The 20,315-nt window shown below is 45.6% G+C and overlaps 1 protein-coding gene across 5 annotated transcripts in view; it reads left to right on the top strand.

Moving 5' to 3' along the window:
* The window catches only part of LOC134565149 (DDB1- and CUL4-associated factor 12-like), a 95,455-nt gene that overhangs the window by 23,526 nt on the left and 51,614 nt on the right, over nucleotides 1-20,315 (top strand). For 4 of the 5 annotated variants that reach the window (XM_063424595.1, XM_063424596.1, XM_063424597.1 and 1 more), the window contains exons 3-4: nucleotides 17,413-17,619; nucleotides 18,884-18,944. In XM_063424595.1, coding sequence (XP_063280665.1) covers nucleotides 17,413-17,619; nucleotides 18,884-18,944 — 268 coding nt within the window. The remainder of the gene's footprint in view (nucleotides 1-17,412; nucleotides 17,620-18,883; nucleotides 18,945-20,315) is intronic. The other variant, XM_063424598.1, reaches the window with a different exon arrangement.

Below are 20,315 nucleotides of genomic sequence, written 5' to 3'. Positions count from 1 at the left end.
GCGGCCTCCTGGATCCTGGGGCCGATGTTACGATTCTCTCCCTGGCGGCTTGGCCTCCGCAGTGGCCTTTGAGCCTGGTGCAGACACCTGTGACGGGCATAGGAGGAACGACACAAAGCTACGTGAGCCAGAATCCCGTTATCGTTACCAACCCGGAGGGACAGACGGCCATGATTTGGCCTCATGTTACGGAGACTGCTAAGAGCCTCTGGGGGAGGGATGTTTTGGCCGCGTGGGGGGTGCGAATTAGCACGGATTTTTAATGGGGGCCACTGTGATGAAGGGTGCAGAGTGTCCCACGCCTCCTTTACAGTGGCTGGTGGACAAACCCATCTGGGAGAATCAGTGGCCCCTCTCTCATGACAAGCTAGTCGCCCTTCGTGAACTTGTTCAGGAGCAGTTGGACCAGGGGCATCTGGAGCCATCTACCAGTCCCTGGAACACTCCTGTATTTTGCATTAAGAAGAAGTCTGGGAAATGGAGGTTGCTACAAGACCTCTGAAAAATCAATGCCGTGATGGAAGGCATGGGGACATTGCAGGCGGGCATGCCATCGCCTACCATGCTTCCCGCGGACTGGCCGGTCCTCATTGTGGATCTGAAGGATTGTTTTTTTACGATCCCTCTGCATCCCAATGACAGACAAAAATTTGCATTCACGGTACCTGCAATAAATAATGCTGAACCTGCGCAGAGATATCAATGGAAGTTTCTGCCTCAAGGAATGCGAAATTCACCGGTATTATGCCAGCTGTACGTGGCCCATGCCTTGTCTGGAGTCCGCAAGCAGTTTCCTGATGCTCACGTCTATCATTATATGGACGACATTTTGGTGGCTGTGCCCACCCAGGATGAGCTGCTGAGGATACAGCCTCAGCTGTTGAATGCTCTGCATTCACATGGACTGCAGGTGGCTCCAGAAAAGGTACAACAGCAACCTCCCTGGAAATATTTGGGTGTCAAAATTCTGGAACGGACTATCCGTCACCAGGAGGTGCAGTTTGTGCAATCGGTGAAGACACTGAATGATGCTCAGAAGCTGGTAGGTGTCATCACTTGGTTACGTCCTTACCTGGGACTGACCACCGCACAACTGTCTCCCTTGTTTGAATTGTTGAAAGGGGACACTGATTTGAAGTCACCTCGTGAATTGACCCCTGAGGCACAAAAAGTGCTGGAGGAGGTGCAGCAAGCTGTTTCGGCCCGCCAGGTGTACCGTATTGAACCTTCCATTGATGTCACTGTGTTCATCACCACTCCTGATTTACATCCTACAGGTATCATTGGCTAATGGAATGATGATTGGACTGATCCTCTGCACATCTTGGAATGGGTCTTCCTGCCTCATCAGCCGCACAAGACGGCAACTGCGTTGTTTGAATTGATTGCGCACTTGATAATCAAGTGCCGGCAACGCTGTTTGCAATTGATGGGTGCAGATCCCTCAAGAATCATACTCCCGGTTCAGAGGGAGGAATTTGATTTGGTCTATGCGAACAACGTTTCGCTACAAAGTGCTCTAGAGGGTTTTTCAGGGCAGATCACTTATCATCTGCCCAGCCACAAGCTACTGCAAGTGGCAAAAAATACTCAATTTTCATTACGACCCAAGAACAGCCAAGAGCCAGTGCAAGGACCCACCGTCTTCACTGACGGTTCAGGAAAAACAGGAAAAGCCATTGTTACCTGGAAGGATGGATCCGAGTGGCAGGTTTTAGAAGGCCATGAGGACGGGTCAGCCCAACTAGTTGAACTAAGGGCTGCCGTCATGGCATTCGAAAAATTTTCCCAGACACCCTTCAATTTGATCACGGATTCCGCCTACGTTGCGGACATCTCACAGCGATTGGGTTATTCAGTTTTGAAGGAGGTCAGTAATCCTGCCTTGTTTCATTTACTGAAGGCCCTGTGGTGTGCAGTTCAGTCCAGGGTTCATCCCTATTATGTTCTGCATGTACGGAGCCACACTAATTTGCCAGGGTTTATTGCGGAAGGTAACGCAAGGGCTGACAAGTTGGCTAACCCAGCGTGGGTAGCTCCTCAGCCTGACACACTTGCGCAGGCCAAGGCATCGCATGGGTTTTTCCACCAAAATGCGCATACGCTGCAGAAGCAGTTCCAACTGACGGCCACTGAGGCTCGTGAGATTGTCGAGTCATGCGACGACTGTCACGCTCTTGGTGCGCCATTGCCGGCAGGGGTTAACCCCAGGGGCCTTAAGGCTTTGGAGCTTTGGCAGACCGATGTCACCCAGGTCGCCGAGTTTGGCCGGCTCAAGTATGTGCATGTCACGGTGGACACATTCTCCTCTGCAATGTGGGCTTCGGCTCACACTGGAGAGAAAGCCTGCGATGTCATTGCCCACTGGAGGCAGGCCTTTGCCATTCTTGGCATTCCTTCTGCGGTGAAAACCGACAATGGTCCTGCTTATGCCTCTCAACAGGTACGGCAGTTCCTACAATTGTGGGGTGTGTCACACAACTTTGGCATCCCTCATTCTCCAATGGGACAAGCGATCGTAGAACGCACTCATGGGACACTCAAGCGTGTTCTTCAGAAACAAAAGCAGGGGATGCAGGGCGAAACCCCACATAGTCGGTTGGCAAAGGCTCTGTACACCATCAACCACCTCACAGTGCCGCAGAACTCAAATAACCCTGTGATTTTGAATCATCACCTCTCGTTGCAGGCTTCGGACGACGCGCATCAGCCTCGAGCAAAGGTTCGGGTCCGCAACTTAGTCACCAAGCAGTGGGAAGGTCCCTATGACCTGATAGCTATGGGGCGTGGGTATGCGTGCGTGTCCACAGATACTGGGGCAGGTTGGGTACCCTCAAAGTGTGTCCGTCCTGACCTGCGACCGCAGAGGCAGAATTCGGCTAACAGGCGAGGTGGAGGCCGTGATCAACTTGAAGGTCGCCAGGTGGATGAATCCTCAAGGGATGACTCAGATGCTGATGATGCAAGTGGTCACTTGTAGGAGGATAGCTTGTATCATGAGGTAGAGCTATCCACACCTGGGCTTTAAACTAGGCCCCAGACCAGGCCTCAGGCCTGGTCTAGCAGGCCTCAGTACGTTCAGCATACGTAGTAGCAGATAAACTTATCTACTACTGAGAATGTTTTAAGGTAGTAGTGTTACTAACATAGAACAGTTACTGGGAAGACACAGTGGCTACCTTAAACTGCAATAGCTTACATATTTCTGTATTCTCACTGCCTATCAGAATGCACCTGTTCTTGTAAACTATTCTGTCTGTATTTAACCCACCATCTCACAGAATAAATCGGAGTACGTGCTAGAAACCATACTGGTTAGTCTCGCGTTACTCTAGTCCCCAGTCTTTCCAGGGTTCAGCGTCAGTCACTGATGATTCCTCCACAGAAGATGGTTGAATTTGTATATATGCCTTTTGTAAATTTGTTCATTTTTCTTTTTTCTGTTTTTCTTTTTGTAAAGTTAAAAAGGGTGAGATGTTGCCCTGGTTTTTTCTGAGATTTTTTAAAGCCTTCTACTTGCTTGTAAGATGGAGTCAGTTCTTTAGCTACTGTTGCGATATTAAGGGTCGGTTTTTCACTTTCTCACGCTTTGGAACATAAACAACCTTTCTTGTTTTTGTTCACTGTCCTTTGCTTACATATTTCCAGCCTGAAAACAATGTTGGTTGACAGCTGGTCTGGCCAGTGGGGTGAAGGGGTTGTAATCTCAGGAGCCAATGTGCTTCCAGACCCACAAAATTATAAAAGGAAAGAAATAAACAGGCTGGCCCCTTTTTTTTTCGGTGGGGAGCAGCTTTCACTGAAGACCTCTGCCTCTGTGTGGTTGATTATTGCGTTCCGGGCAACAGATATCGATTTAGTGGTGCCTGCATATTAATGCTCAGCACAGAAAAGCTAAATTTGGGTGCATCATCTGGATGCAGCGGAATGTCAAAAAAACAATCCTTTAAATCAATTACTGTTAGATGCCAATTTCTAGGGATCATGGAAGGGGAAGGGAGGCCTGGCTGTAGGGGCCCCATTCCCTCAATTACCTCATTTATTTTCCTTGTCATGCAATAGCCTCCACCGCCCAGACCGCTTTTTAATTACAAACACGGGTGAATTCCAAGGGCTATTAGATGGGACTATGTGTCCCTTTTCCAGCTGTACCTGTAGCAGTTCTTGTAATATGCGCAGTTTTTCTAATGACATGGGCCATTGGTCTACCCAAACTGGATCAGAGGACTTCCAAGTCATTTTGGGGGTGTCGAGCGCCCCAATGACCCTTATACAAAATTTGACTGCATAAAAATTCCCCATTGAGATAGAACATCTCTCCTCCACAAAATCAGCAGTGCAGACAACACATAAGGCCTGACAGTTCCCACCCTCCCCTCAGGCCCTGTGATCTGTACCAGTGTTGGCTTTGATAGCTTTCACTGTTTCCACCTACTCCTGAGACGACCTGGGGGACAGGCATTAATGGCCAATCATTAGGCCATTGATTTCAGGAGATAAGACTAATATCCTTGCCTGTGTCAATGAGTCCGGTTAAAATGAACTCTTTCCCTTTCAGAGACACTTTGCATTGGCACGTAGGACGTTCAGGAGTTATGCGCTGCGTCCAAAAAATTTGTGGTACCCCTGTTGAACCAAACCCACCTCCCGTTTGATTAGTTATCGGGGGTGTGGATAAGGGGGCTGCTGGGAAAAGTACAAGCTGGGCGATTTTGGTCCCTGCCAGGACCACGCAGGGGGGTTGTGGGGTCCAAGCCATGATTTTTATTTCCCCAACCGTGTCAGAATCTCTCAGGGTTATAGATACCCTGAGATTCTCCTTGGGGTTGCTGTTCCCCAAGGTAATAAGGGTTCCCCCAAGGTTGCTGTTCCCTGGGAGTTTCCTCGGGGTTGATGTTCCCCGAGGTAATAAGGTTTTCAGTCTTCTCTTCGCCCCGGGTGTTTCACACCGAAGCCAGAGACAAGTTGAGTCCAGCAGTTCGTGTTATCAAGGCTGTTTATTCTTAATTATCTATCAGTTCTTGTCCAGCTTTGCAAGGCGTCCCCAGCAAAGCAAGACACGCGGCTGGACCGGACGGATCAGAGAGTCCCGCACCTTAAGTACGGTACCCTTGACCCAACCACTGTCTGAGACATACTTTTTATTTACAAAATTTTACCAATACCTACTACCTATGCTAACATGTCAGTTCTACTCTAAACCAACCCTAGAGATCCAACTCAGCACAAGATGGGGGATGAGAGCAAGAACAAGGAGGACAGGGGCCACTCCCCAATTCCTCCATCTTGTCTCTTCAGCCCCATATACTAAGAATCCTAATTTCTATATTTATATTCTATAATAAACCAGCTACTACTTATTTTAAATTCTTAGTGTTTGTGATTCATCCTGCATGTGAGTGTTCACTCCCATGGACAGGAATCAGAGTCAGTGTCCTCCTGGGATCTGTGTGGGTCTAACTGACCCCCCTGTACAGATCCAAGACCCCCCTGTCCAGTCTCCAAACCCTCTTGTACAGTCTTCAAACCCTCCAGGGCGGCCAGAGGGATATCCTGGACTCCAACAAGAATCAATAACTCCCAGTAAAACAAACAATCCTGTTACTGAGGTCGAAGATCTACCTAAAAGCAAAGCATGGTGACCTGGTAGCAAAGGTCTGTAAATTCCTGTGGGGAGACAAAACACTGAGGAATTGGTCAACGTTACTGTATCACAGGTTGAAATGTCCAGTCCGGCACTCCCTGGGGTTGCTGGACATAGGTCGGAGGTAGTCTGGCGGGCAGGGCCTGCACTGGCTGGAAGCTGAAGGTTGGTTCCGGTTGCGACAGCTGCTGGGTTGGCTGTGGGACTTGTGCCTTCACGCGTCGCCATCCCGCGCTGTGAGATGAGTTTCCCTGCAAAGGCTGTCCATTTTTGTGAAATTTAGAGCCACAGGAATTAGCAAAGTGAGGACCTTTCTGGCAGCGAGGGCACATGTTCGGTGTTCTCGGGTTTTGTGCCTTTCTACAGTCTTTTTTAATGTGCCCGGGCTCCCCACAGCTGACACAAACCGACTGCTTTTTGGGTATTATCTTTAAAGTGGCAAAAGCATCGGCTATGCCTTGTCCCACAGCTTGAGAGGTCACTGCTGTAGTGTGCTGCACTGTCCCCAGGCAGTTGCGGGCTTCTATCATTTGAAGCAGTGTGGGCTCAGGTTCTGGGGGCAGGGCTTTCAAGAGGCATTTACAGTCATCGTTAGCATTTTCAATAGCCAGTTTTAGGAGCACAACTTCCCTGTCTTGATCATTATCAATCTGTCTCTCCAGTGCTTGTTTCAATTTGTCCACAAACGGCATATAGGGTTCTTGGGGAGCCTGTTTAATATTTATGAAGGACTGTTGTGGGGGTTTTTGCATGAGGGACTTTAAGAAATGCAAAACGAGCTGCTTCTGTGATCCCTTCCAGGGCTTCTCTCGGCAAGGCAGCCTGGCCATTAGGATCGGTATGCGCTCCCTCCCCCGCTAAGTGGTCAATAGTTAAAGCAACCAGGACTTGGTTTGCTTGCCCTGCATATGTTACAATTAAGTTCTCCAGTCTCCTTTTCCATTGTGCCATGAATATCGCATATTGCGTTGGGGTGAGCAAAAGGTTTGCTAAGGATTTAACGTCATGAGGGGTCATGAGGTGAGTAGTGAAAGTTGCTCTCAACAAATTACTGAAGTAAGGGGACCCCAGACCATATTCTGCCGCGGTACAGCGCAGTTCCTTAATTTCTGAGTGGCCCAAGGGCTCCCATCATGGATTCCCCCCCCTCGGGCAGATTCACACAGGGGCTACAAATATTTCTGCTGCAGTATCAAAGTCTCTGTCCTTAAGGGCTTTCTTTTTTATCCTTAATCAGTTGTTATGCATATTTGAAGGGAGTAAGTCCAGATCTTTTTCGGGGCCGGGATCAAAAGTCTCCCTGTCACTGCTAGAGTCAGAGTCCCCATAAGTGGTTAGCGTTCGGCGGCTCTGGGGTCGCTGGTGGGATCCCGGTGGGGGTGCAGCTGGCGGCTGGGCTTTATCCCTGGCGTTCGTCAGGGAGGGGTGCTGACGGGGGACGGGGAGCGGGACCTGGGCAGGTTTCGGTCTTGCACGGCCTCTGGGGCCGTCTCCGCGGTAGCCTCGCAGGCTGCCTCACTTCCCCCCTCTTTTTTAATAGCTTCCATGACCGCCCTCCATGCAGGAAGCAAGCGTAGCTCTGGCTAGTGGCCAGGCAGCGTAGCCAGGTCGTAGAGCTTTACGTCGACCTTGTCCCAGTAGCGGAGAGTAAGAACAGAGGAAGGGGTGGTATCGGGAAATATGCGTGACACCCATCATAGGAGCGACTTAAGGTCCTGCTTAAGGATGGGGGATCCATGCTTGTTCAGCAAGCGTTGCATGGTTTTGTTAGCGTCTCTCCCGTCGGACACGACCTGTCCCATACCTTGAGTTCCCCTGGCTCACCTGTCACATCAGGCGTACAGATGATTGCGGGCCCAAGCGCGGTTCTTTCACCGTCACGATCAGTTCCAGGGGCATCGCCAATTGCCAGCAGATAGCCGGTTCTTCTCCAGTCACACGGAGCACAAATTATTGGCGATTGATGAGAGACGGGAAAACTGATTCGGTGATCAGAATTCGATTTTACTCAGGTTTCCCAAAAGCTTATATACTATTTCAAACAGGTTAATAATTTCTACTACAATAATCAGGTTAAAAATCACACAGAAAACTCATGCATTTTACAACAATTCTTTGCTTGCAGAAGTTGATTGAATCTTCTCTCTTCCTGTAAGCAGGTGTAATCCTATCTCCTGTAATTTTCAGTTCTGTTTGTTCCTGCCATGGCATCTTGGTTATCAAACTAGCTATGCTAATCAAGTCTGTTTGACTCTCTGTCTTGTGTATTCCCAGACATCAGTGCTGTGCTTGTCTGGTTTCATCAAAGGTAATTCTTCATTAATGTGGTAATCAAAAGTGAGTTGGGTTCAGATACCTTTGATATTGACTAACTGGGCAGTCTTTGCTCAATGTGTATCCCAGTGTTTGAAGGTTCTACCGCCCATTGCTCTCAGTGTAGTCTTTAACCATCATTTGCATCATTCAATCTTTCCAGAGGCTAGTGTGTGATAGTGAATGTGATACACCCACTCAATGCCATGTTCTTTGGCCCAGGTGCCTATGAGGGTATTTTGGAAATGAGTTCCATTGTCTGATTCAATTCTTTCTGGAGTACCGTGTTCCCATAAGACTTGCTTTCCAAGGCCCAGAATAGTGTTCTCAGCCGTGCCATGGGGCACAGGGTATATTTCCAGCCATCTTGTGGTTGCTTCCACCATTGGAAGCACATGGTGCTTTCCTTGGTGGGTTTATGGGAGCATGATAAAGTCAATCTGCCAGGCCTCCCCATATTTATATTTCAGCCATCATCTTCCATAGCAGAGAGGCTTTAAATGCTTGGCCCTGCTTGATTGCAGCATGTTTCACATACCTAGATAACCTGTGCGATAGTGTCCACGGTCAAGTCCACCCCTCGATCACAAGCCCATCTATATGTTGCATCTCTTCCTTGATAGCCTGAGGTGTCATAGGCCCACTGAGCTAGAAATAATTCACCCTTATGTTGCTGCGCTGGTTTTACAGTTGCCAATCCAGATCCACCTGAGCCACTTCAATCCCAGCAGCCTGATCCACCTGCTGGTTTTGATGTTCTTCAGAGGCCCAACTCTTGGGTACATGAGCATCTATGTGATGTACCTTCACAACCAGGTTCTCCACCTGGGCAGCAGTATCTTTCCATAATGTAGCAGCCCAGATGGGGTTACCCCTGTGCTGCCGGTTTTTCTGCTTCCATTGCTCCAACCACCCCCACAGGGCATTTGCCACCATTCATGAATCAGTATTGAGACAAACTATTGGCCATTTCTCTCATTTAGCAATGTCTAAGGCCAACTGGATATGTTTCACCTCTGTAAACTGACTGACTCACCCTCCCCTTCAGCAGTTTCTGTGACTTGTCATGCAGGATTCCATACAGCTGCTTTCCATCTCCAGTGCTTTCCCACAAGACGGAAGGAGTCATCAGTAAAAAAGGCATACTGCTTCCAACTTTCTGGTAATTTATTATATAGTGGGGCCTCTTCAGCACATCACCTCCTCCTCTGGTGACATTCTGAAACCTTTACCTTCTGGCCAGTTCATGATCACTTCCAAGATTCCTGGATGACTGGGGTTCCTTATTGTGGTGCCTTATCCTTGGTCTTAGAATTAAGAGCCACACATGGTTAAGGGATAAAAGGGTTTTTACCTCTGTATTTAATAAGGATCTTTATGGTGCAACAATTAATCAAAATGGAATATGCTGAAATGCACACCCACAGTAGGTCACATATATAATTTATAGACTTTGCAAATTAGTATATCTAACAAAGATGTTTTAATGAAAGGTTTAAATGAATGGCGTGACATTTCTCTATTTTAAAGTATTTCTCCCCAGATGGGCCTAATCTTAGTTTACAGATTATATTCTAGAGGGACCCTTGCTTTTTCAAGATAGCATAAGGCTTTCCAGCCTTCAACTGTGAGGCCTTTAGGATGTTCAGTTTTCTGGCCTAGTAGAACACCAGCACTATATTAAGATATTAGGCTTAAAGATTTACAAGTATGCATGCTAAGGGTATTGAGTATACATAAAAGGTATATGAAAAAGAAAAGGCAAAAATCATCATGGCATCAATTGGAGCTCACTGTGTGATCAGTGAGACCCACTTACTCCATGTAGCATCAGTTGCATGATGTGCAGAGGAGACGTCCCCTTTGAACATCCAGCCCAGCACTACCAGTTGGGGTGTGAGGAGGAGCTATGCTTCAGTGCCAATCACTTCCTAAGTGTCTCAGACCCCTTGATAAGCTGCCACTATCTCCTTTTCAGTTGGAGTATAGTGAGTGTTGTGGTTTGACACTGGCCCAATGCCAGGAGATGCCTTAATAAGCTGAAACAGAGGCTAGGCAGAGTTAAAGGAATAAAGTGAGTATTTATTTAAGTGCCTTCAAGGCCACACCCTGGCAATACCAGAGCCACAGTAATGACTTTGCCCGGATGGCTCCAAGATAGAAGCAAAAGGAGGGCCTTGTCACGAGGTCTCCTACTTTTATAAGTTCTAGTCCATTTGCATATAGCAGTCAACTGTCCAATCAATAATTCTAAATCATGAAGCTTCATCCTCCTGGCTTGCCTCCTTTTCCACGTTGTTTATGCTCTGGGCCTGGAGTTTGAAGAGAGTGTCCTTGAGTCCCCTGCTGGGACAAAAACTGCCCTGCCCCCATCATCCTGTGAAAAGATCCCAGCACCACTTAATATGAAAGTGAAAGCTACCCACCAAAGTAAAAATAGAAAAACCCAAACCTAAGGCATCACAGGCACCCATGAAAGTTGCTCCTTTACCCTCCCCTGCCACGGCTGGGCAAAGGAGACAAAAAAAAAATTAACGAAGGGTTAATGAATTGAGATAAGGACCGAAAGAAAACACTCCAAGGGCGAAACAGGATCAACTTAAAGTTGCAAAGTGTATTTATTACTAAGAGTCAGAGGAGAATAATGAGAAGTAAAATAAGCCCTTAAAACACCTTTTTCCCCCAGCCACTCCTTCCTTCCCACTGACAGCGCAGGGAGACAGGGCATGAGGGTTTTGGTCAGTTCGTCACCCAAGGATTTTCTTCCACTGCTCAGGGAGAGGAGTCCCTCCCCTGTGAAGCTGTGGGGTCCCTCCCATGGGAGACAATTCTCCATGAACTTCTTCTGCGTGGGTCCACTTTCATGAGCAGCAGTCCTCCCAAAACTGCTGCAATCTGAGTCCCTCCCATGGGCAAACAGTCCTCTCAGAACTGCTGCGGCATGGGTCACTCTTCCACGGGTTGCAGTCCTCCAAGGACAGGCTGCTCCAGCCTAGAAGCAGGGGCCCCCTCTCTCCACCGGGTCTTCCACTGGATCATAGCCACATCCAGGCATCCACCTGCTCTGGCATGAGCACCTCCCCCATGGGCTGCAGGGGGACAACCTGCTTCACCATGGTCATCACCATGGCCTTCAGAGGAACCTCAGCTCTGGCACCTGGAGCACCTCCTCCTCCTCTGAAGGAGTATCTCCGTGACGGTAGAGTCGGCGACAAAGTATCTCTATAAGCAATGTTGCAGGGGTAGCACGTGGTTTATTGTGAGGGCCTTGCTTGTAGCTGCTAGGCACAGCTAAAGCAGGCCAGGAGAGCAAGAACAGCGAACAGAGAGCAGAGCCGCGAATACCGTACATTAAATATCTTTCCAAGTTGAATAGTATGAGTGGGACCAACCAATCTAATACAAGATAACAACATTTACATACAGCCAATAGAAATGTCCCATTACCTAAGGCAAGTAGAAGGGGATTGTTTAATCAAACGATCTGGCCCTCAGCTTAGCAGGAGTATATTGTTTAATCAAACGATCTGGCCTTCAGCTTAGCACATCGTTGTTCACAAGCTGATGGCCCTGTACCCTACACCCTAAATCTCAAAGCATGCTTTCATTTCTATCTCGCTTGTTGAACTCAGACTCCCAGAATCTAAACCACCATATTTGCAAGGTCTTTCTACTTCATCCTTCCCAACACTCCTCCTCATCCTTCTTCTTCACTGACCTTAGTGTCTCCATCTTGTTTCCCTCACATGTTCTCACCTCCTCTTCTCTGACTAGAAGAAAAAACTATTGTGCCCACCTTGTTTTGATTTTCTTCTTAAATATGTCATCACAGAGTCATTGCCAACCTCTCTAATTTTCCCAGCTTTGGTCAGCACACATCCCTCTTCAGAGCCATCTGGGATTGGCTCTGCTGGACATGGTGAAAGCTTCCAGCAGCTTCTCACAGAAATACAGTTTCAGATCATTTACAGTTACAGGTGTTTTCTAATTGGTATTCAGTGTGAAAAAGAATGCAAACAATCTCAGTTTAAGGTAGCTACCATAATTTCCCTATAACTATCCTATCTAACACATACACACACCTTAATCTAAATTTTAACTGCGCCACAGGCTTATCTACTTCTACACAGGCCCAAACCTGGGACTCATTTTGCAGTAGCTCAAATCTCATTCCAAAATACCTCATGTCCATGTTCTCTAAGAAATTCTGTTACACTGCCCCACACAATGACTTCATCAATGTATTACAGGTGTTCCGGAGCTTCATCCTTTTCCAGTGCAATCTGGATCAGTCCATGGCAGATGGTAGGGCTGTTTCCACCCCTGGGCAGTTGATTCCAGGTGTACTGGATGCCCCTCCAAGTCAAAGCAAACTGTGGCCTGCATTCTGCTGCCAGAGGGATTGAGAAAAACACACTGGTGATATCAGTTGTGGCATCACTTGTCTGCCTTTGAGTCCAGCTCATACTGAAGTTCCAGCATGTCCAGCACGGCAGCACTCAGTGATGGTGTGACATCGTTGAGGCCATGATTATCTACTGTCAGTCTCCATTCTCCAATAGACTTTTGCACTGGCTAAATGGGTCTATTAAAGGGTGAGTGGGTGCTGCTGATCACTCCTTGGCTCTCCAGTTGGCAAATCAGCTTATGGATTGGAATCAGGGAGTCAGTTATTGCAATACTGCTGCTAGTTCACTGTTGTGGTAGCGATCCATACCTGCTGTTCTTCAACCTTCAGTAACCCCACAACTAGAGTTTTCCAAGAGACCGGGCAGGGTAGACAGCTGATAACTTTCCTCTGTCTCCAGGGCAGCTATACCAAAAGCCCACTGGTACCATTTTGGATCCTTGAAATACTCTCTCCTGAGGTAATCTATGCCAAGGATGCTCAGAGCCTCTGGGCCAGTCACAGTGGGGTATTTTTGCCATTCATTCCCAGTCAGGATGATTTTAGCCTCCAATACAGTCAGGTGTTATGATCCCTCTGTCACTCCAGAAATGCAAACGGGTTCTGTCCCTCTATAGCTTGATTTCATTAGGATACACTGCACTGGTATGTACTAGAGCCTTGTACCCCTGTGGGTCTGATGTGCCAGGCCATTGGATCTACAAGTCCAGTAAACCCAGTTGTCCTTCTTTTCCACCTGGCTAGAGGCAGGGCCCCTCTAGTTCTGGTCATAGGATTCTCTACTTACTTGTAGAAATGGATTAGAATTTTCTTCTGTAGGATCAGGAGTAACATCAGTCCTTCCATTCTGCCTGAGAAACTGCCCACTGTAGCTTGAAGTAGCAGCTTTCCTGCAAGAACGCTCTTTTGTGATTGTTTTTCCCTGCAATTCCTCTACCCGTGCCTCTAGGATTGAGGTAGGTTTTCCATTCTACTTCTTCATGCCCTCTCTGTGGTCCCGCAGGCAAAACCACAGGGTACCCCATGATGTGTACCTTCTATATCCTCTTTTGAGCAAGAGGATGCTTAATGTTATTAGCTGAGATGCTGGTCCCTACAGGTGTAGAATAGGACATATCCTCTTTGAGTTGCTGCAACTCCCAGTACAGTTTTTCCACAGCTGAGATGAGAGAGGATGAGAGATTGTCTTTGTATTCCTAGAGCTGGTGTTGTGGGTTTGGGTTCTTCAGGGAAATTTTTTCCCATCTGAAAGGAGGACCCTGTGAGGGGAGAGGGTTGCCCAGGAAACAGCAGAACAGGCAGCTGGAAGGGCCATCAGGGACTCCAAAAATATCCTATGACTCATAGGACTACACCATTCCATTGTGAAACTCCTCACTCTGGGGGAGATAGCACCTGAACCTGACTGCATATAATCTCGAGGTTTGGGGGGCTTGGGACACCACCACCACCACTGGACAGATCCAGAGGAGGACCCAAACTTCCACAGGAGGACCAGACTTTCCATAGGACCACCGCTTTCAACTAGACTGTCTATGGAAAATCACACTATGAAAAGCCAGTGTCCATAAAGGAGACAGAGGAGTCCTTCAACTTTATTTGAATAAAGGGAGAGAGGCCACTGGAGCACAAGCCTGTGGGGTTTTCTCTCTCAGGGTTTCGGAGGGCACAGCCTCCTTTTATCCTAACTCCTGTCTGCATTTTGCCCTCTTCCTTTCCCCGCTGGCTGAGGTACTAGCAAGGTACAGCCTTCCTGATCCGCCTACCACATATCCCCCCTTGAACCTGTCATTTTACCCCAAAGTTCAGAAGTTCAGCCTTATGCGGACTCCACTTGTCTGTTTCAGGAGCCAAGCTGTGTCACCAACAACAGGGAAAGAACTGCAAGAGGACACGCTGGTGAGCAAAGCAGGAAAAAAGGGCGAGTTTATTTACAGAACTCACATTTATACATTTCCTATGGTGCCTGTGGATTGGAGGATGGAATTCCACCTCTCAAACCACATTGGTCAAGCCAACTGTCAATCAACTTTCTCCTCCCACCTAAAAATATGTAAACAATGAAAGAGCAAAACATGGCCATTGTTTATAGTACAAAGTGTGATAAAGTTAAAATTCTCACTCCAGTATGAAGAACAATACAGAAGGCTTAGAAAAGTCTTCAAAACCAGGGCAACAAAGCTGTCTGGGCTCTGTTATGAACCTGCTGCCCAAAGGTAGTAGAGACATTAAAACCCATTTCAAAGATGTTAACACCCACACCCTCACCCATAGAATTGTTTATAAAGATGTTAGCACACATCTTCCCTATCATGCACTTGTTCAGGGGTAAGGTTCAAAAACACTGGATGTGCCCACTTTCCTAGGCACTTGCCTATACCAGCCTGCACATCCCATCACTTAGAACTATTCAGTCTCAGGGCAAATCTCTGGGTGATGTTCCTAAATAGTTGTTTAATCTGAAACAAGACCTGAACTATATGCAGCAACATGCTGGCTCCTAGCAAAAGGGCCAGGTTGGTTGCAAGGGTATTGAAAGGATATTCAAAATCTTACAAGTTCTCAAATGCTACTGTAATCATCCTGGAGGAGAAAGAAGGCTGGCTGGCTGGCTGGATAGATAGATGTTGGAAGATGTATTTGAGGAGAAAAGGCAGAAGATGTAACTGTTAATAGTTAATAGTTCCCAATAAATGGCTCCTGAGGTACAGATAGGATGGCAATACTGTGGATGATTCCTTGGAAGGCTGACCTGAAACAGACACTGGACAGAGCTAGAGAATAAAGTAGGTATTTATTGAAAGGCCTCCAGGATCCACCCTGGTCAGGACAGGAACCTGACCAAGGTTGCACCCAGGGTGGACTAAGAATGGCCACAAAAAATGACTGACTGGTCAAGAGATATTATATTTTTATAAGTTTTGGTCCATTTGCATATTGGGGTTTAATTGTCCAATTACAGCTTCAGGTTGTGAGGTTCCATCCTTCTTGTTCCTCCCCTCAGTCCACCGTTGTTTATGCTTTTGAGCTTGAAAGTTGTCCTTGGTCCCCAGTAGGAAAGGATTTGTTTTGTCTACCTACTCTGTGAAGAGAGCTTACTGACACTTCATATGAGGCTCAGAACTACATCCCTAGGTAGCACAGAATCTGAAAATATGAAAGCTAAAGCCTAAGGCATCAAGGACACATAACAGGTTAGATAGGCCAGTATTACGAAGTACAAGATTATAACCTTGGTCCAGGCCTCAAGGATGATAAACATCACCACAGGGAACCCATACTGCAAGTAAAGTGTCACACAACACAACCCTGAGAAGAAGTGCAACAACTGTGAGAATACATAAATCAAATCAACATGTTGACCCATGACTGTTAAACTAATATAATGAATGCTTATAAGAAATTTGTTTTAACATGCTCTGGTCAGATCTGTCATTGTCTCAACCCTTTGAGCCCCATTTTGGGTGCCAAAATGGACTGTTGTGGTTTAACCCCAACTGGCAACTAAGTAACACACAGCTGTTCACTCACTTTTCCCCCCCTTCCCCTTCCCTGGATGGATGGGGAGGAAAATTGGAAAAAATGTAAAACCTGTGGGTTAAGATAAGAGCAGTTTAGTAATTGAAATAAAGTAAAATATTATTGTTATAATAGGAAAAAAAGAAATAAAATCCAAGAAACAGAAGTGATGTACAATACAATTGCTTACCACCCACTGACCCATGCCCAGCCCATCCCCTGAAAGTGATTGGCAGCTCCCAGCCAATCCCAACCCTGTTGCGTCGTGGGGCAGTGGTGACCATCGTGTCTAGAGAGGTGCAGCTGCCAGCAGGGAAACAGACGAGACAAGTCTCTGTTTTGTTAAGCATGAGAATCCATATTTATTTCCCCCAGGACCAGGGAGGGAGAGGAAGATGAAGAGAGAGACAGAGAGGCCCTGCAGGGGAAGGGTCATGGGGTTTTATTGGGTTTGCAGGGGTGGAGTTTTAGGGTCTGGGTCAAAGGAGGAGTTAACACAAGGAGAGTAAGATCAAATTCCAGTGACCTTAAAATGGGAGCACTCACACAACTCCCTGCTTTATATACTGAGCATCATGTTCTATGGTATGGAATATCCCTTTGGCCAGTCTGAGTTAACTGTCCTGGCTGTGTTCCCTCACAGCCTTTTGTGTACCTGTTTGCTGATACAGAATGGAAAACTGAGAAGTCCTTGATTTAAAGGAAGCACTATCAAGCAACAACTAAACATCAGTGTGTTATCAACATTATTCTTGTACTAAATCCAAAATACAGGACTGCTGAATTTCTGTGTGGGGCCAGTGTGTTTTTAGCCCCACAAGGGTCCAACACACTCTGAGGGTGTCCAGCAACCTCCCAGAAATGGCTTGTAAATAATTAGCGAGACGGCATGATCGGGTGTGTTTTGAAAAAGTAAAAAGGTTTTAATTAAAGGGAAGATAAACTATACAAAACAAAAGAACAAAAGCTGTGCACAGTGCAGGGAGATCCCTTGCACCTGCTAAGAGGCACCGAAAATGCCCCGAGAATCTCCGTGCTCTCTCTTAAGTACTCAACGATTTAGGAGGGTTTTTTGGCAAGCTGCCCAATAGAAAACAGCTATATTTCTTGAGGAACAGCTAAAGAGACCAACAGGTGCTTTTGTCCTGGCACTGAGCCAATTACAGTAAGAAGAGCACAGAAGTTTCTGGTTCATCTTCTTTATAGGTTCTGTGGTGAAACTGAAATTTTTTTCCTAATATGGAAACATCTGCTCGGGTGTGGAGGTGCAGTGAAATACAGGACTGTTCCAGCTACTAAGAAGGAAGCTAACATTATCCTAGCCAAAATAAGGATGGATGATGAAAGTAAAACCCACAGTTATTTAATTTAGTTGTTTTAAGAAGGAATGTATGCATTTTTCAACCATATTTGCAGCATTTGTGGATTCTGCATTTAAAAGAATGTTGGTTCAAAATAGGGAGGATATTTGACCACCTTGGTTTTCTTATCTGTGTGATAATGACTTGTATCTGCTTTTTTCCCCCAGTTATATGTAATAGATGTCCAGACTGGTCAAATTACCAAGATCCCTGTTCTGAAAGATCGTGAACCTGGCATGGTGAACCAGCAGGGATGTGGTATTCATGCCGTTGAGCTCAACCCCTCAAGGACCTTTCTGGCCACAGGTGGAGACAACCCCAACAGTCTTGCAATTTATCGTCTGCCTACACTTGACCCTTTGTGTGTGGGAGATGTAAGTGGGAGTATTTGGGGAAAGTTTATTCTGTCCCAAGAATTGCTACTTTGAAGTGTGTAAGGTCAGAGCAAGTTTAAAATTTGAGAGTTTTGTAGTGGAGAGTGAATTTCTGAAAGCTTGAAAATATTCCTGATCAAGTTGTCTTTTTTGACAAGATATCTTAAATATGAATGAGTACATAAATATATGAGAGGGTTCTCAGGGTTCTAAGTCAGATTTCTTCTTTCTTAGCCTCATTCAGGTCTACTTCAAACTACTTTTAAGCATTGAAAATGTAACAGAATCTTAACTGTTAAAGTCAAATTGGGGTGATGATGATCTGTGAAACTTAGCTTTAGTGAAAAAGCTCATTTGAGAACTTGTTAAGATGATTCAAGGCTTTCCCTTCTCCAGTGCATCTTATATATGTATTATTTCACAGCTGGAACTTGGCTGTGAGGAGTAGTTCTAACCCAGTGGCTTGTGGCAGTTTGATAGACTTTGGTACTGTTTTTATTTTTGAAACATCATGAGGCCTTTTTAAAACAGGCAGTCTTAAAAAGAAAATGGCTGAAATGGGTATAGTGGTGTCCTGTAAGCACTTCACTCATTTTTCCTTTTTGATTCAGGACTTCGCATGGATGTAAACTACAACAGCAGAGCTTGGGTCAGAGTTTCTGCAGTAGCAGATAAACCAGCTGCAGAAAGGCTTGACTCTGAAGATTTGCATGACTTGTTATTTGTGTGCCACTATGACTGCAGCTTTTCAAACAAAACTAGACTCTTATGGTCTTTATTTTATATACAGACTTTTCACCTGCTGAGTAAAAGATTCTTGAAAAATTTATCTGTAGGTCATATATTTTAAACTTGTTTGTTGTTTGTTTATTTTTAGGGATGTGCATTTGAGGAAATAAAAGTATGCAACTACTTTATAGAAGTAAAGAACAGTGCTTTCAAAATGGAAAAAATCCAAGTCCTTAGAACTGAGATTAATTTGTCCTTGGTCAGAGATCTGTTTTTTCTATCACCTAATTGCTCTCTATTAATTATTCATGTCAAAATCAATAAAAGTTAAAATTACTGTCAGGTACTTAGACTGCTCCAGCTTGATAGTGGAATATTATTTATATGTGTTTAGCATAGGTCTGTCTTTCTGAGTTTGCACTTAAGTATTCTTCACTTGGGTATTTTTTGTCTGCCTTGAGACCACTGCAGAATATAATGGCAAAGAAAATCTGCCCTTTTTTTTTTCTTTTTTTTCTTTTTTTTTTTCTTTTAGGATGGACATAAGGACTGGATATTTTCAATTGCGTGGATAAGTGATACTATGGCTGTTTCTGGTAAGGTTAATTTTTAATGTTTTTCTGGAATTTTATACTGATGTACAGCACTTGATAGGTATTAGGGAAGTAAAATCAGGGACTCTGTTTGGAGTTGGAGACGGAGCAAAAACGCAGGTCCAATCAATATGATTAATAACATACGTTCTCCTCTTTATTCCCGAAATGGCTGATTTTATACAGTGCAGAATAGTTTACAGTTGCAGGTGCATTTCTATTGGTATTCAGCATGAGCAAATATGTAAACTATTTCAGTTTAAGGCAGCGACCGTGTTTCTATCCTAACTGCCCTAGCTAAAACATGTATACACCTTAATTGAAATTCTAACTGCGCCACAGGTTTATCTACTACTACATGGGCCCAAATCTGAGGCCCAGTTTGGGATAGCTCAACCTTCATTCCATAAGACATCCTGCTCTTGCTACATGTTCCCTCTTTTTATTTTGAGCTATCCAAACTGGCTCTGTGGCACGGCTCGCTACTTTTTGCATACACTGTTACAAGCAAAGCACAATTTGATTCACCCAGAAAAACCCCATGATCCCAGCTATTAAAAGCAAAAAGATAAAAGCACAGTATTCAGTCCCTGCCATTCATCTATACACAGGTTCTAAATATAAAGTCCCAAAATTGTCTGCGGTCTCTTCTTCTTCACTGCCTGGTGATGTATCATGACTGCAGGCTTCTCTGTTGTTACTGGGATGGTTGATGTTGCCTCCTGTCAACGCAGCGGCAATGATGTGTCCCTGTAGCTCCATGGCATCTTGCATGGCTGCTGTGAATGCTGCTGTCTCGTTGTCTTGTTCAGCTCTGGCAACTTTTACTAGCATCTCATCAACTCCACAGCCTTGGGGAAGGGAGGCTAAAACAGTCCTGGTATGTGAGTTGGCATTCTCAAAGGCAAGGGAACGAAATAGATGGTCTTGCACTTCTCTCTCCTTTTGAACCATGAAGGTTATTTCAATTTTTTGGCGATATAAAACATGGCATGCGTACTATATAGCATGACAAAAAGACTTCAATTAAAAAAAAATGCTCAACACAAAGAAAAAATTTGGCATACCACTGAAAATGAAACGTGATTATCAAATCATTTTTGCCATCACCTCAGAGACTGCAAACTACTGAAACAGTTTCTTTCAGTGAAGATCCTGATACCCTTTCCCGGGCAAGGATACCAGGTTTCACCTCAAAGTTGATTCAGCTGTTATATTAATAGGTTCAAATTGCCAAGTCAAGATAACTTGCATATTATTTTTTGGAGCAGAAACCTCTGGGCTGTGTTGGCAAACAACATCCGTCCAAGTAAAAATCAGAGTCTGGCCAGGATTCTAACTTCAAGTTGGAGTGATGCTCTTTAGTATATCCTT

This window comes from Prinia subflava, assembly GCF_021018805.1.
Source record: "Prinia subflava isolate CZ2003 ecotype Zambia chromosome W unlocalized genomic scaffold, Cam_Psub_1.2 scaffold_36_NEW, whole genome shotgun sequence".
Taxonomy (NCBI): Eukaryota; Metazoa; Chordata; class Aves; order Passeriformes; family Cisticolidae; genus Prinia; species Prinia subflava.
Note: the sequence above shows the minus strand (reverse complement) of the source record. Positions and strands in the feature narration are given on the sequence as shown.